We start from the raw sequence: 14,711 nt of genomic DNA, 5'->3' as shown, positions 1-14,711 counted from the left end.
TGCTTCATACATCTTGTGCAAAACCGGTCCTCACCCTCTGCATGACAGCAGCGTCCAGATTTTACGTAACACGGGCACAGAAAGACTTAATTTTCCAATGGGAATTGTAGTTTCTGTAACCATAACGTCAACTTTCATTGCGACTTAAAGCACTCAAACTCCCATGGTGCAACAGTACTCTTAAGCCACAAGCTGGTTCACGCCTACGCTAAATCGACTGTAATCCTTACTGTACACAACTGAATCCTCTGCAGGTTTTTTCTCCCTTAACAATAAGTTAGTTCTAAACAAACAAAAGAAATGGACAACTCTGGGAAAGAGAAGGAAGCCATTCAGCTAATGGCCGACGCGGACAAAAAAAATCAAGTCCTCGGGCTCTCTTTTGGGAGGGATGTTTGGAGGGTAAGACAGCACTGCACCAAAGAACAGCTAGCAACCAAGTGTCAACAGCAAAGTTGGCACGCAGCCTATTTCCACACACAACGCTCACTTAGCAAAGTTAGCCTTGTCTTTGTAAACCGTAACGTTGTTGGACTTTATTCAAATATTAAAGCAGTAGGAACTGAAACGTGGCATTCACTGTGGAAATTCTTTCAACTTATCTGTTAGCTGTTGTCATCATTGTATACAAAGCAGCAGACTTTGCTGGACCTTTTATTGGCCTTTAAGCTACGCAGTAGAGTGCAGAATTAGAGGGTTTAAATATTTTACTTGTCTTTACTAGGGACCTTCTTAATTATTCCTTCCAGTTTTCGTATTATGTCAGTTTGCGTATTCAGCATAAATCAAACTGTACGATGCATTGTCTGTGCTGTTTACAAAATTAAATCTAAAAAAAAAAAAAAACAACAAAAACAAAGCAAAATAAAATAAAAACAGTAGTTTTTGTGGAAGATATCTTCTTTAGAGTGGACAAAAACCTGGCACACGTCTGATCTAATCCTGTCATAATCCCCAAACCAGTGACTATAACTAATTGCTTTAACAACACCTCCATAAATCCACAGAACATTTGGATAAAGGTATTACAAAATCATGGCTGCACGAAGTAAAAATAAGACAAACAAAAATATTACATGATTGAAACAAAGACAAATTATTCGTCTCAGAGACTATTATTTGAACTATACCCTGTTATTTAAATCTTCAAAGTAGTCATATGTTTTTATTGTTACCTTCTGCAAGGAAATAAAAATGTTTACATAGGTCCAAAACTACCCAGAAGCCAGCAGTTTTAGTTGCGTGACTCAGCCTTTTACCTAAAGCTTTGCTCCAGGTGACCTAGAGATGTTACTACTCTGCAGTTCTCATCCATCATAATGTTGGCAGGGTTTATAGTGGCAGTTCTGTGGTTGGCCAAGTAGTGATGTAAACCTCTGCCCTGATTGAATGGCCAGAGTATTTGTACAGCTACAGGAAACTCCCAGGGGGTCACTGCTTGTCAATGAGAGATGGATGTGTGGAGTACTTAAAGAGAGAGATTGGCCAGTCTGGCAATGTCAGAACTGCATATCACTGTAAATTGAGTTTGTTGCATGATAATTTACTAAGAATTTGCTAAATATGCAGGACTAACTGATCAACTTAACTATATGAATACTTACTTGGTTTATTTTATCCTGTTTTCTTTATTTGTTTTCATTTCTTTATTTCTATGCATTCTTCTAGAGGACATCACAAAGTGGAGGAGGCATGTGAAATGTACTGCAGAGCTGCCAACATGTTCAAGATGGCCAAGAACTGGAGTGGTGTGTGATAAACTGTTTCTTTTTTTTCTTTTTCTTTTTTTTTAATGGAAAAAAAAATCCAAAGTCATGTTACAAAATCCAAAGTAAGTTTTGCACACTTCTACTTTTTCACTTTATTCTTTTTAGGTGCTGGAAATGCATTTTGCAAGGCTGCACGTCTCCATATGCAGCTGCAGAACAAACATGACTGTGCCACCAGCTTTATCGATGCAGGAAACGCCTACAAGAAGTCGGACCCTAATGGTAAGACTTTGTAGCTCCTAAATAAGCTTGAAGCTAACCTGAAATGACCTTGAATTTTTCATACCTTTTCATTTACAACTAACATGGTTATAATTTACAATTATAGTGTCCAAATAAGTGAAATGTTAGTACAGTGCTAATATCTCCCTAAAAAGCTGCATATATCTAAATCACCCAACACCATTAAATGTCACACAATACTAGCACTCAGTGAGAGGAATTCCACGCCCAACACTACAGCGTATGATATCAGTAACTAAATCAATTATTGTTTTTTTTTTTTAGATAAAACTAAGCACATATATCTGTGACTTTGAGGAAGCTTTTAATTTTTTGATAAACTGATGTTGCTATGATGTTTGTAGTTTAGGTAATTCATCCATTCTGTTGTCAGATATCTGTTCCTGAAATGCATTTTATGTTTTGTGACTGGTTTATAGTTGTCATTGTACTCTCTTAGGCCTCCGTTTTTATGCTTGTAACCACAGATGTGATCACAGGGAGGTTAGCTGGCTGAGACTTGATCTCTTTTTAAAAAAGAGGCAGATTGTTGGGGTCAGTTTTGTCATGTTTTACCTTTTGTATGTTACTTCATTTGGGACATATACATATATATCATCAGAAATTCACACCTGTCCTAAAAGTGCATTAAAAATATAATTTGTTAAGATTACATTGGTTAAATTTGTTCGTCTAGTTTTTGAGGAAAATGATCCAGTTAAGCGTATTTGTGAATGGAAAAAGTATGCAAACCTTCACATTGTTTCTCTTGGATTAAGGTGAGGACTTTTATGAGACCATTCCAAAAAAATAACTTTGTTCTTCTTTAACTATTCCTTGTGTTTGCATGGTTCTGACCCACTTTCTATTCATATTAATTTCACAAACAGTACATTATCCTAACCCTGATGTAGCAAAATTGGCCCAAACCATAATGCCACCACCAAGTTTAATTGATGGAATGCTTCAATGTTTCTCTTTATCTATTTAACATTTATTTATGTTTTATATTTACTGTAGTCTCATTTGCCAACAAAACATTGATCTGTCTGATTTCTTGTTTTATCCACTTGAGCTTTAACAAACCACAGATAACCATTTTTCTGAAGTCCTCAAAATCTCCTTTGTTCATGTCATTCATGCACTTCCACAAATTTGTTGTGAAGATGAGGATTTAATGGATCTGTGTTATTTAAATAAATCCATGTGCTTACTCACACTTGAAAGCCATTCATTTGATTTAAAACTTCTTGGCCTCTCATTTCACCTTTACACTTAATTATCATTATACAGATATGTTGTATTTTATCATAGTCCTTTAAACAAGAATGATGAGGTAAAATATTTTAGTTTTACCTTTTGACTGGTCTCCCTTTCTCATTTTTGGTCATTTGTGAGAATCTGCAGTTTAAAGTTGCATTTAACTAGAAATGTTTTAAACATTTTAAATGTTTCATGAGTAATGCTGTAACAAACTCCTCATTTATAAGAATGAGAAGTCTTACTGGCTGCTTGAAAAACATCGTACGAAGAAAGCTGTAAACATAACGTCTAACTGTTCCCTCCTCTCCTCTTTATGCTGCTAAAAGAGGCAATCAAGTGTTTAAATGCTGCCATCGATATATACACAGACATGGTAAGACGCACATAGAATGTGTTTATCGTTGTTCTGATCTACAGCTGTAAATCTGGTCATGTCATTTATATTTAGCAGATCGGTTGTGACTTGTACTTTATATCACATCCTAGTAACTAAAAGTCTTCACACGTTGATGTAGCATATCTTCATAGAAGACAGTGTAATTTAGCCAGTGCTAATTACCTTCATTGAATTGCTTTGCTTGTGAGGATTCATTTTAAATGCAGCAGCTTCATACATGTGAAGCCACAGGCTTCTGTCTGACCTTGGCTCGTTACTATGGAGCATGGAACACAACATTTTCATTGACTTATGAGGCGTCTGTGAATGGATCCAGTCAGTAACGATTTTTTCTCTCTTCATCCAGGGAAGATTTACCATCGCTGCCAAACATCACATCAGTATCGCAGAGATCTACGAGTCTGAGCTGGTTGATATTGAAAAGGTATTACCATCGGAGACTGTGTAGTCATGTAATGCAGCCAAGCTTTCTTAATGCAGCAGTTCTAATGCATTTTATTTTGCTTTCATCTGGAAAGGCTATTGCACATTATGAACAAGCAGCAGACTATTACAAAGGAGAAGAGTCAAACAGGTACTGTGCTCTTCTTTAAATATCGGACACAGCTCTGTATATAAGTAAGAAACCAAACCAAAATGTTGTTTGTTTTAGTTTTCTAATTCATAATTTTTATTTTTAAATGAGAAAACTTATGAAAGCTGGGGCAGATACCAGGATATTTAAATAAAATGCTGCTTTCTATATGCAGTTCTCACTGTGCACTATGCACCTCCCACCTGCTGAGCAAAGATAAACACATGCACTGAATATTCTACACCATGAACGACTGTTCTTTGACAATGATCAGCGGAAGGCTAAACTATTTAGCATAGCTGATCATCACCTGCTTAACTTTTACATGTACCTGCACAGCCCATCAACTACCTAGCCAGTTTTGCTAGAATGAGTTTATGTCCTAAAACAGGATTTGCATGAAGTGGAAGGATGCACATCTTTATCCGTAGAGCAGTTTTAAGATTACACTTTCTTTAAAGGGTCTTTGTTCTGTCACCTTTCACCTCTTATCCTAAAGTAATACAGCTAAAATCTCATGCTAATACTTCAGCTAAGCAGCTAATGCTACTGATAATTGCACTGTACTAATTTCCACAAACTCTTTCTAAATGTTTGTTTTATTGTTTGTATTATGTATAATTTTTGCGTTCATTGTTGTTTTCTGAACATTTTTTCTTTTAGTTCTGCCAACAAGTGTTTGTTGAAAGTGGGAGCTTACTGTGCTCAGCTGGAACAGTACCAGAAGGCTATTGAGATCTACGAACAGGTGTTAATTTGGTGTCTGCTTGTGTTTGTGAGTTCAACTCACACTTGTACAATTTACACAGTATTTTTTCTGACACATTTAAATGTTATTTAGGTTGGAACTAACACGATGGACAACCCACTGCTGAAATACAGCGCCAAAGAGTATTTCTTCAAAGCCTCCCTCTGTCATTTCATTGTTGACGAGCTCAATGCTAAGGTGATTTTATACCATTCAGGATTTGGGACCATGGAGATGTGGTAAAAGTCTTAACATACTGTGTCTCCACAGATCGCTGTTGAAAAGTACGAGGAGATGTTCCCAGCTTTTTCAGACTCCAGAGAATGCAAGTTGTTGAAGGTAGCTCAGTTTAAACCTGAGAAATCTGGTGTTTCACTTTCCTCCCTTGATCTGTTTAGTTCTGAGACTAACCTACATGTTTTTTTTTATTTATTTTTTTAAACAGAAACTTCTTGAAGCTCATGAGGAGCAGAACAGTGAGGCATTCACAGAGGCAGTAAGTCATGTATTCACAATGAAAGCTCTCAGGTTAAAAAAACAAGGTTTTTGGAGGTTGGTTTGTTGAATCCCTTGTGCTCAAGAAAGTTAATGTTTGAATCTCAGGTAGGCCATTATTGTAACCATGGAGAGTCAAAGATGTGTGTTGCATATGTTCAGCACAATTTAAAAAAGCAATTTATTTATCAAACACAGCTGGTAGTTGTCACTGGCCTGAATATTTATAGGTCTACTTCATCTGTAAATGGGTGAGACAAAAGTTTTTTTGTGTTTGTTGCAGGTGAAGGAGTTTGATTCAATCTCACGTCTGGATCAGTGGCACACAACCCTCCTGCTGCGCATCAAAAAGACCATCCAGGGTGATGAAGGAGATCTGAAATGAGAGAAACCTCAGGGTAGGAATGCAGCATGGAGGGACAGTTCAATCACGCATGCTTTCACACACAAAACAGTGCACTCTTTCCCGCTCACTTCACTGTGTATAGCATCTGGAAAGGAGTGGCTTCTGATGAGTACTACTAGAGCACTATCATTTGTTTTCATTACAAGCATACCTGAATCCAGTCAGAATGTAAATCCGCTTGCCCTCACCTCTCTCTAGAGGATTGCTGCATACCCTTTTTTCTGCTGAAATCTATTAAGAGTTAAGCAATATGTTGTTTTGAATCAGATTGCTAGTGTTGACAAGTCACTGCATGTTTTCTACAAGTGATTCCTAGTCAGATGCAGCTGTTTTTTTTCTAGTTATTATATATTTAAACAAGTAATTTAAATATTTGAGTTTGTTATTCAGAAGAATGATGTGTATATAATTTAAGAATACTCCACAAGTTTTATTTGCATTGGAATTGAAAAGAATCAGACATTAAAAACGGATTTTGCGTCCTTTCTATGTCCATATGGGGCCGGCTCCTCTTAAAAAGGGCAATGATATGCACAAGTGTAGACTGTTAAATAGTTGTATCTAAACACTATCACATCACTTTATTATTGTTATTTTTTTTTATCTTTAAGTTTATAATTACTCTAGAATGTGTTGATGTAGTAATCTGTAAGCTGCAGTTTATAGAGCACTGATACGGAGCTCCTCACCCTTATTCCCAGGGAAGTAATCTTGGGCTAATGTGCATTATTAGTCATTCATGTTTGTGTTGTGAAGGCGTCATTGAAGGTTTATTGCTGCAGTGCGCCTTCCAAATGGCCAGTTGCTAAGCATGTCATTGTGTATAGTTCAGTGTTGTGTATATTCACTAGTCTTAGCTAGACCAAAGTTTTTAAAAAGGGGTCGATTGCTTTGTGTACCCAGCTTCTTCCAGGTGAAATGACATTAGGGTGTGGATATGATCTGTATGCTTATTCAAATGAGCATCAATAAAGGTGTTATATCCAATAATGTTGTGCATTTCTGTAAATTTGTGAAACACTAGTGCTATATTTAAACTATTTATATTCACAATCAGTTAATAAAATAAGTGTGTTGCACAGCAGTGCCTTGGGTTTGCAGTGTCACCTCACAGCAATAAAGTTCCTGGTTCAAATCCCAGCTGGGGACTTATTGTGTGGAGTTTAAGTTCTTTTCAGGTACTCCAGCGTCCTCCCATGCACCAGAAACATTGTGTCAGGTTAATCAGTGATTCTAAATCGGTGGGTTATGTCTCATTTGTCTATGTTGGCCCTGCGATTGATGCAAAACCTGTCCACATTGTATCCCACCTCCAAACTGATGGCAGCTGGGATAAGCCTCAACCTCCCCACAACCACGAACAGGATAAAGCAGTCATGGATGGATAGAAAGCTAGAACCTGCTTGAAACATCACATTTTAATATATTTAATGTTGTGGTACCTTTGTATTTACTTTAAACGGATAAAGGTAGTATTTTTTCTGAGCTGCACCTTCTGTTCTAGGCTATGATAGGAAATCTGTGTTAAGGTTTTATTTGCTAGATTCTACACAGTATCTCCTTACTGGACTGTAAATGTATTGTTGTCAAATGAGACACCATTCAAATTTAAATGTTGAACTTAACCAATTCTAAGCAAAAAGGACCAAATTTTAAACCATTTCATCAGACCAAAAGGAGTCAAGATGGTGGTAACAGGCTTTGATTGGCCATGTGTATACAATAAACGCACAATCACCTTCATTTTAATCACATTTAAAATCAAGCGTAGTATATTTTACTCTGTACATACAACATAATGTATTTCTGTGGTGTTTAATTACAACCACGGTACAGCTCTATTGCATCTTAAAAATAAAATAAATACTGCAACATTCAAAAGACAAAAACTGAACACATCCACTTTCATAAAACACTGACCTCAAATCATATCATGAAAACCAGATGGTCACAAAAGCCAAAGATAACAGATAAAGTAAAAAGAAATAAAGTTTTAAGTGACATTTGGTAAGGATGCTCTGATCAAGTGACCACCAATGCTGCTATATGTACAGTATATGTTCAAAATATGTTTGAACATATACTACAGATAAGGTGAGTTAAATATAAACAGAAAGCCAGAAGCTTGCCTCATGCCAGCATGACAGGCACTCTGTAGATTGTAGTTATTACGCAAGCAACGCTAATAGACTCAGTATTATGTCCAAAATACACAAGATAACTCCATATCTTTATAGGGTATGTGAGCCTGTGTGTACATAAGAGTGTAAATTCATAAGATTATTTGAACTTCAAATATCCTGTTACATGGTCCAAAGTGCCATAACAGCTTCCTGCAGAGTCCAGAAACTTCTGAAACCAATTACAAATGACAATCCCAAACAAATATCCAATTTCATCATTTTAAATACAACTAACACCATTCTGGTTAAAATGATGAAGATGCTAGATCTGCCGGCATGAAAACATGTGATTTTAAAACCTGATAAGGAGGGAAATTTATTAAGAAAATGCGATGTTTTCATTTCTGCAAATTAATGGAACACAAAATAGCCATTAGAAAACCATAAATCTTAGTATAACCCATTCTTCTAATAAAGTGTGGTGGGTTACACTTTGCTTTCAGTCAAATTTTATTTCCATAAGCCACACACACACACAAAAAAATTAAGCTCTAATAGAAATTATGCTTTGCTTAAGAGAGAGAAATGTGTTGCTAGTTGTCTATTCACAATACTTCTTTAAGTACATTAAAGATGTTCAACAGTGCTAGATGATACCAGGAAAATGACTTCTATAATTGATGTTAAGCACTATCAGTTGTTGATCAAAACACTTGATCAGAGTACTTTTTACACAACTAAAACTAGTTAAACTCATCTTTTACACAACTTTTTGATCTGAGGCCTTTGTTGGTTCGTCTGTGGAGTCATCTGCTGCGCTCGGCTGCCCGTCATTCTGGACAACTGTTTGTTCATTTTCACAAGCCTCGTCACCAACTCTCACAGTCTGTACATCAGGCGGTAAAATATCCGTCTCAGAAATGGCCTTATTCTCAGAAGTTTGAGCTAAAATGGTCTGTGAAACAGCTGCTTCCAGCACAGATGATGTAGAGACAGTTGGGATGTCTGAGACTGATGCTGCTAACAAGACACCAGAAACAGGAACTGAGAGAGTGGGTATAGACAGAGAGGTAGGGGCTTCGGAGGATAAAGAAACAGGGTGAGTCACAGACACTGGGATAGAAAAGGGGACTGGGATGGCTGAACTATCTAAGGAAATTACATTTGTTCCTGTGCCGTTAGTGGTTACTATGGGCTGGATCTGCGTCCCAGGTGGAACCTCAGTGTGGATGACAGTGATACCACCAAGACCGCTGTGGCTAACAAGAGCAATGGCTCCATGGCTGGTCCAGTTTGAGGGGAGAGTGACTGGCTCAGTTGAAACCACAATGGACTCTGCTTGGGTTTTACTAGCATCAATAAGAGAACCAGCAGCAGCACTGGAAATACTGGGAGCAGTAACAACAGTATTAGGAATTTTGCTGGGACTTTTGCTCTTTTTCTCTCCTGGCCCTGCTTTCGCTATCTTTTCCTTAGTGGGAGATCTTGGCTTCTTTTCCTCCACATTTCCCTCGAGCACCACCAGGTAGTTCTTCCATGGAGCTTCCGAGTCATGAATCTGAAGTTTTAACAAACTGATGTCATTTTCACAGCAGTCTCATGGCTTTATACAAAACCACAACTTGAAGTCTAATAAAAACATGCACTGGTTGTCACTGTGACAAGTACTTGAGAACATCAACAATATTGCTCTCTTAGACAGTGGTACTCCATTTTCTACTTGTGCTTTCAGAAGACAAGTTTAGCCAACACACTGCACTTACACAGTCTAAAATGCAAGATTAGCCTTCCAGCCTAACTGTGATACTTGCAGTATTTTCAGGCTGGATCTGTATTTTACTTACAGTATCACAGTTAGGGAAGCACAACTCACCATAGTATGCCTGCGAAGCGTGGACTTATCTGTAAAGGTGCGCTTACAGAGGCCACACATATATGGCTTCTCTCCTGTGTGAATACGTTGGTGTCTTTGGAGCGCGTTGAGCTGAGTGAACTGTTTATCACAGTCTTTACAGCTATAAGGGCGCTCACCTAAGGAATTAGTACATTAGTACAATTAATTAGTACATTATCTTTTACAAAAAACAACAGTCTATTCCCAAGTAGATACAAGTAACTCATACAGTTACCTGTATGTATTTTTAGATGCTGGTTGAGGGAGTTCCTCTGAGCAAAGCCTCTACCACACTGCTCACATTTATATGGCTTAAACCCGGTGTGGATATTTGAGTGGTGTCTGAGGTATTCCTTAGATGCAAAGCTTTTCCCACAAGCCTCACACATGAAGGGTTTCTCCCCTTATACAAGTTTAAAAGAAAAAAAACAAAAAACAAAAAAACAATAATAATCTTACAGTTAGCTACGTACAGATCAATATTTTTACTGTTTGTAGGCTACAAAACCTACTGAGTGTTTGTATCAGTGGCAATCTTTTTTACCAAACTTAAAGTTGAAGGATTTTTTACCTGTGTGTGATCTCTTATGATAAGCTAACATGTGCTTCTGAGTGAACCGGGCATCACATTCATCACATGCAAATGGCTTCTCTCCTGTGTGAGTCCTAAACACACGTGAACACAGATTGAAATGCATCCATGCTTTCAGTGACATTCAGCACTTTAGTAACAACTCTTTATTTGAAGTTAAATCCTTACGATTAAACTTATTCAAATAACATTCAATGAGCTCCCTACCTGTGATGCATCTTGAGGGCAGAGTTTTGGGTAAATCTGGCCCCGCAGTCGGAGCACTCGTAAGGCTTTGTGCCCGTGTGAGTCCTCTCATGCAACAACAAGGCAGCTTTGGAGCTGAGCGCCTTCCCACAATCAGGGCATACATGTTGCAGATTTCGTTCATGTACCTGAGAAACAGCAGACATGCCAGATTACATGCGGATAATCAACATCATATGACTTTACGTGCAACAAACTTCATTACTCCTCACCTGTCTTTGATGGCGGACAACATCCTTCTTTCGTTTAAAGGTTTTTGAGCAGGAGTCACAAGCAAAAAGCCTCTCACTACTGTGAACATGCTTTTCGTGGATCTTCAGGTTGCTTCGGTTTGCAAAGGTCTGCATACAGGTCTCACAGCGATAGATGACATCTGCTTTAACTCCATGGTATGTACTTGTCAAGAGAACGGCAACAGTTTACAGAAATAAATGAAAAGATGCAGAAAGAAAGTGTTTTTTTAATATAAATTTTAGAAAGAGTATGAAGAGCCTTTAAGAGGCTGGGTAAATTACATTGTTAGCCTAATAAATGTGGTGATTGCAATTCATTTACTCCCCCCATCTTGTTACATTGTTAAAACTTGAATACAACTCAGATCATTTATGGTTTATCCTTTATACAACTGTAGGGTTACACAAGTATTATGAATAAGTACTGTTATCACAATGCTGAAAATTTGCTTCCCATTGCTCCTGTCTCGTGGTATTTCATTGGCTCAATCCTAGTAAACCAGACTTCATTGGAAACTATTGTTACAATCAATAAAACCCAGGGGAACTATTTTGTTACCTGATGTGCTTCAAGTAGCTTCTCTCATAGTGAAACGTCCGCTGGCACCTGTTACACTGGAACTGGGCCTTGGATGTTCTTTTTAATTTCCCCTTGGACTGTCCTTCCTCTGCTTCTCTTTCTTCTTCCTTCTCCAACTGAAATAAGGGGTCTTGAGGATCATTACTTTGCACATCATCCTCACATTCCCAATCATCCACATCAGAAGTGGGCTTCCCCAGTGAAGTCTCATCTTCTTTATCTTTCTCGTTCTGTGGCTGGGCCTTGTCTTCAGTGCCATTCCTACTCTCCTCTGCACCAACATTACTAACCTGACTTTCACTGTGAAGAGACTCTTTTGGAGAATACCACTGCTTCTGAAGTACTTTACGGCCAGTCAGCTTCAGTTTTAGCTTTTTTCTTTGGTTTTTTTCATTCTTCTGTGTTCTCTTTGCCTTACATCTTTTTTTAATGTCTTCTGTTTCAGAGATCTGTGGAGAGAGTTGTCGCTTTAGAAATAAGCTTTGCCTTTTCCCTCCAGTCTTTTCTCCTTTTTTTACACCATGTAAGTCCTCTAGAGCTTTAACCTTTGATGCAGATGCTTTCCTTCTGGGTTTTTGTAGAACTCCAGTACTCAAGGCCTCATCACAAACCTCTGACAGACCCTCACATTCCAAAATTTTTGCCATTGCTTGAACATCACCAATCCTGTTTCTAGAAACTTCAACTTTACCAGTGTAGATAAATTCCAAAAACTTTGAGAAATCATTGGATTGAATATTTGAAAGCGATAATTTATCCTGGGCCGTATCTGGACACAGAAGAATCCTCTTGAAGTAGCCACTGGATGCAGCAAGGATCACCTGGTGGGACTGAAATTCTTGCACATCTCCTTCATAGTCCACCTGCACGGTAACATCACAAAGCTGTCCTTGCAACCTCAGATCATGCAGAGAAGCTAAAATGTTTCCGTGATGTGAACTGGATGTGAGCTGGACCGCTTCGATCCCCATGATTCGGTCGTGGTGCTGAGATTAGCAGAAAGGCATGACACACAGAAGTTCTATTAGATTATATTCTAAATATGCAATCTAAACTTCCCTGCAAAAAGTAAGGGAATGTGTGTTTGGCTAATTATTTTCCCCTCTAATAATACCAATTGATGTTTTATTATACACAAGTGGAAAGCTATATTTGTCACCTTTATAACAGGGTATAACTTGTAAGGGCCACACTTCTGTAAAATGAGCAATACAGCTAAATGTGTGGGTGGCACCCCCCCATAATTCTGCCAAATTTTTTCCCTTCAAAATTCTCTTGTTGGTATTCAGAAATAATTGACCAAACACAAATTTCCTTATTTTTTTTCCTTCCTTGAGTTTACAAGGTGTGACCTTTATGCTACAAAAATAACTCAATTCTTACTTATATGTGTTTTAAAGTTATCATTACTGTTGCTACATGTAAAATAGTGAATGTTTTAGCAACAAAATAACAAATTTTAGTATGATCACAAACTGACAGGATAAAGATTTTCTGTAGCAGCAAAAAATTTTCTTGTCATTTTTTTATATTAATTTAAAAGTCATAAAAATGTTGTCACAGTATAAGCATAGGGCCATTCATTTTGATGCAAATTATTCGTTTGTAACGTACTAAAATAACTAAAAAGCATGGGGGTGATAATTATTGTTATTAATCGATATAAGAAGATATATATATATATATATATATATATATATATATATATATATATATATATATATATATTAAGCTATCAGGATTTGTAAACAAACCCACTATGGTAGAGCATGAACATAGCAATATTTCTGTCAAAGGATTTAGTGATTAACGAGCTTTATTATCCAAACGAGGGAAAATGTAGCTAAACTTCAACTTGACTTACATGAATCGCAAGCTTGTTTAAATAAATATCATTGACTTCTCTAAAAACAACGTTTATTTTAATAAACTCAAATACCCACTCCCCTCTTGTATTATTTTACAGTTTTGTCTCATTCACTGCCGGGATCGTAAATGCTAATGGTGGTAGCAGACGCAGTGGTAAAGCTAGCTAAGCTAAAGTCAACCTTCAATTAAACTAATTTATGTGCAAGCAATACTGTAAACTCACGCACAACATACATTGTGCGTGAGTAAAAACATGTGGCAGTCAGCTAACTACACAACATCACGAAGCAAGTTTTCTTACCGTAAGCTCGGTAAAATGGCAGCCCTTCACAAATGCCCTGTAAAGCGGAAGGTACTTCCTGTAGAAGTCCCTCTCATATAGAAAGGCTTCAAGTTTACACAAGTGACATCCGGTGCCATGATGGCTGATTTGGGATCAGTTTGTTTTATATACAGAGATGTTTATATATGGATTCCCGACTACAAAATCTGATTTTGGATCATTTTAACCACCCATTGACTAAAGCGTTGCCGAAAACTAGCGCATGAGAAATTATTTATTTAGCAATCTGTGCGACTCCACAACTGACATTTGCTTAACTTGGACTTATCGAGCCGTTCATTTGATTAAAAAAACAGAAAACAGAAAACAAAAAACAAACAAACAAAAAAAAAAAAAAAAAAAAAAAAAAAAAAATCCCCAACATTATAGTTATCTAATTGTCTTAGAATACAAAATGTGTGCTTTTATTTAATTTATTTACCATTACATGGTAATGGTAATTAAATACAATAAGTTTTTAAAGATAAATCATTAGTTGCTGAAGCATTAATGTTATATAGAAAAATTAATGATATAAAGTATGTATGATGTTACCGTAACGTAAACAAGAATTAATCAGTGTTTGACAATGCAATACTCACCTCAGCCCACACGATGGCGCTGTCACGTAGAAAGACGACGTCATGCAAAACGCAAAGATTGAGAGCTTGTGAAAATTTAAAGGCAGCTCGATTCACATCTATAAAAGCTAAAATTTTATTCTAATTAGAATCCCTTGCGTGTTTCTTGTTGAGCTGCATGTAATGTGTTATACCTTCTATTTATAGTAAAGTGGCTCAATAAAGCAATTTTTACCCACAATACAATTGTCTAATTGTGCTGCAAATATCTGGGAATACATATCCCAAAAGAAACCAAGATTTCAACTAATTCTTTTACATTGAAATCAACATAAATCATGCACAGAGTTGCAAAATGCCATTATTCCATAGCTGTATGGAGAGCTACTTGGGGATT

General features: G+C 37.1%; 2 protein-coding genes across 2 annotated transcripts; one reads left to right on the top strand and one right to left on the bottom strand.

Moving 5' to 3' along the window:
- Nucleotides 1-188: 188 nt before the first annotated feature.
- On the top strand, nucleotides 189-6,861 carry napbb (N-ethylmaleimide-sensitive factor attachment protein, beta b). The gene is given in 12 exon segments (XM_041975970.1): nucleotides 189-354; nucleotides 356-402; nucleotides 1,669-1,748; nucleotides 1,875-1,991; nucleotides 3,581-3,627; nucleotides 3,998-4,075; nucleotides 4,170-4,225; nucleotides 4,889-4,973; nucleotides 5,067-5,171; nucleotides 5,244-5,312; nucleotides 5,419-5,469; nucleotides 5,752-6,861. Coding segments are annotated over 12 exon segments (891 nt in total). The 5' UTR covers nucleotides 189-300; the 3' UTR covers nucleotides 5,854-6,861.
- Nucleotides 6,862-7,603: 742 nt separating this feature from the next.
- gzf1 (GDNF-inducible zinc finger protein 1) lies at nucleotides 7,604-13,767 on the bottom strand. The gene is made up of 9 exons (XM_041975967.1): nucleotides 13,713-13,767; nucleotides 12,088-12,528; nucleotides 11,522-11,991; nucleotides 10,942-11,125; nucleotides 10,691-10,857; nucleotides 10,463-10,557; nucleotides 10,127-10,294; nucleotides 9,871-10,028; nucleotides 7,604-9,555 (listed from the first exon to the last, which is right to left on the bottom strand). Exons 2-9 carry the CDS (start codon nucleotides 12,511-12,513, stop codon nucleotides 8,758-8,760), a joined length of 2,466 nt encoding a protein of 821 aa, XP_041831901.1. The 5' UTR covers nucleotides 12,514-12,528; nucleotides 13,713-13,767; the 3' UTR covers nucleotides 7,604-8,757.
- Nucleotides 13,768-14,711: the final 944 nt, after the last annotated feature.

Source organism: Melanotaenia boesemani, chromosome 22 (assembly GCF_017639745.1).
Source record: "Melanotaenia boesemani isolate fMelBoe1 chromosome 22, fMelBoe1.pri, whole genome shotgun sequence".
Lineage (NCBI taxonomy): Eukaryota > Metazoa > Chordata > Actinopteri > Atheriniformes > Melanotaeniidae > Melanotaenia > Melanotaenia boesemani.
Note: the sequence above shows the minus strand (reverse complement) of the source record. Positions and strands in the feature narration are given on the sequence as shown.

What these genes read in the sequence shown, in the direction of transcription:
- gzf1 (XM_041975967.1), bottom strand. Translation starts at nt 12,513, where the DNA reads ATGGGGATCGAAGCGGTCCAGCTCACATCCAGTTCACATCACGGAAAC. An exon ending in GCCCTCAAGATGCATCACAG is followed by an intron (nt 10,558 to 10,690) that starts GTAGGGAGCTCA and finishes ACGTGTGTTTAG; the next exon opens with GACTCACACAGGAGAGAAGC. An exon ending in CGCTTCGCAGGCATACTATG is followed by an intron (nt 9,556 to 9,870) that starts GTGAGTTGTGCT and finishes TTAAAACTTCAG; the next exon opens with ATTCATGACTCGGAAGCTCC.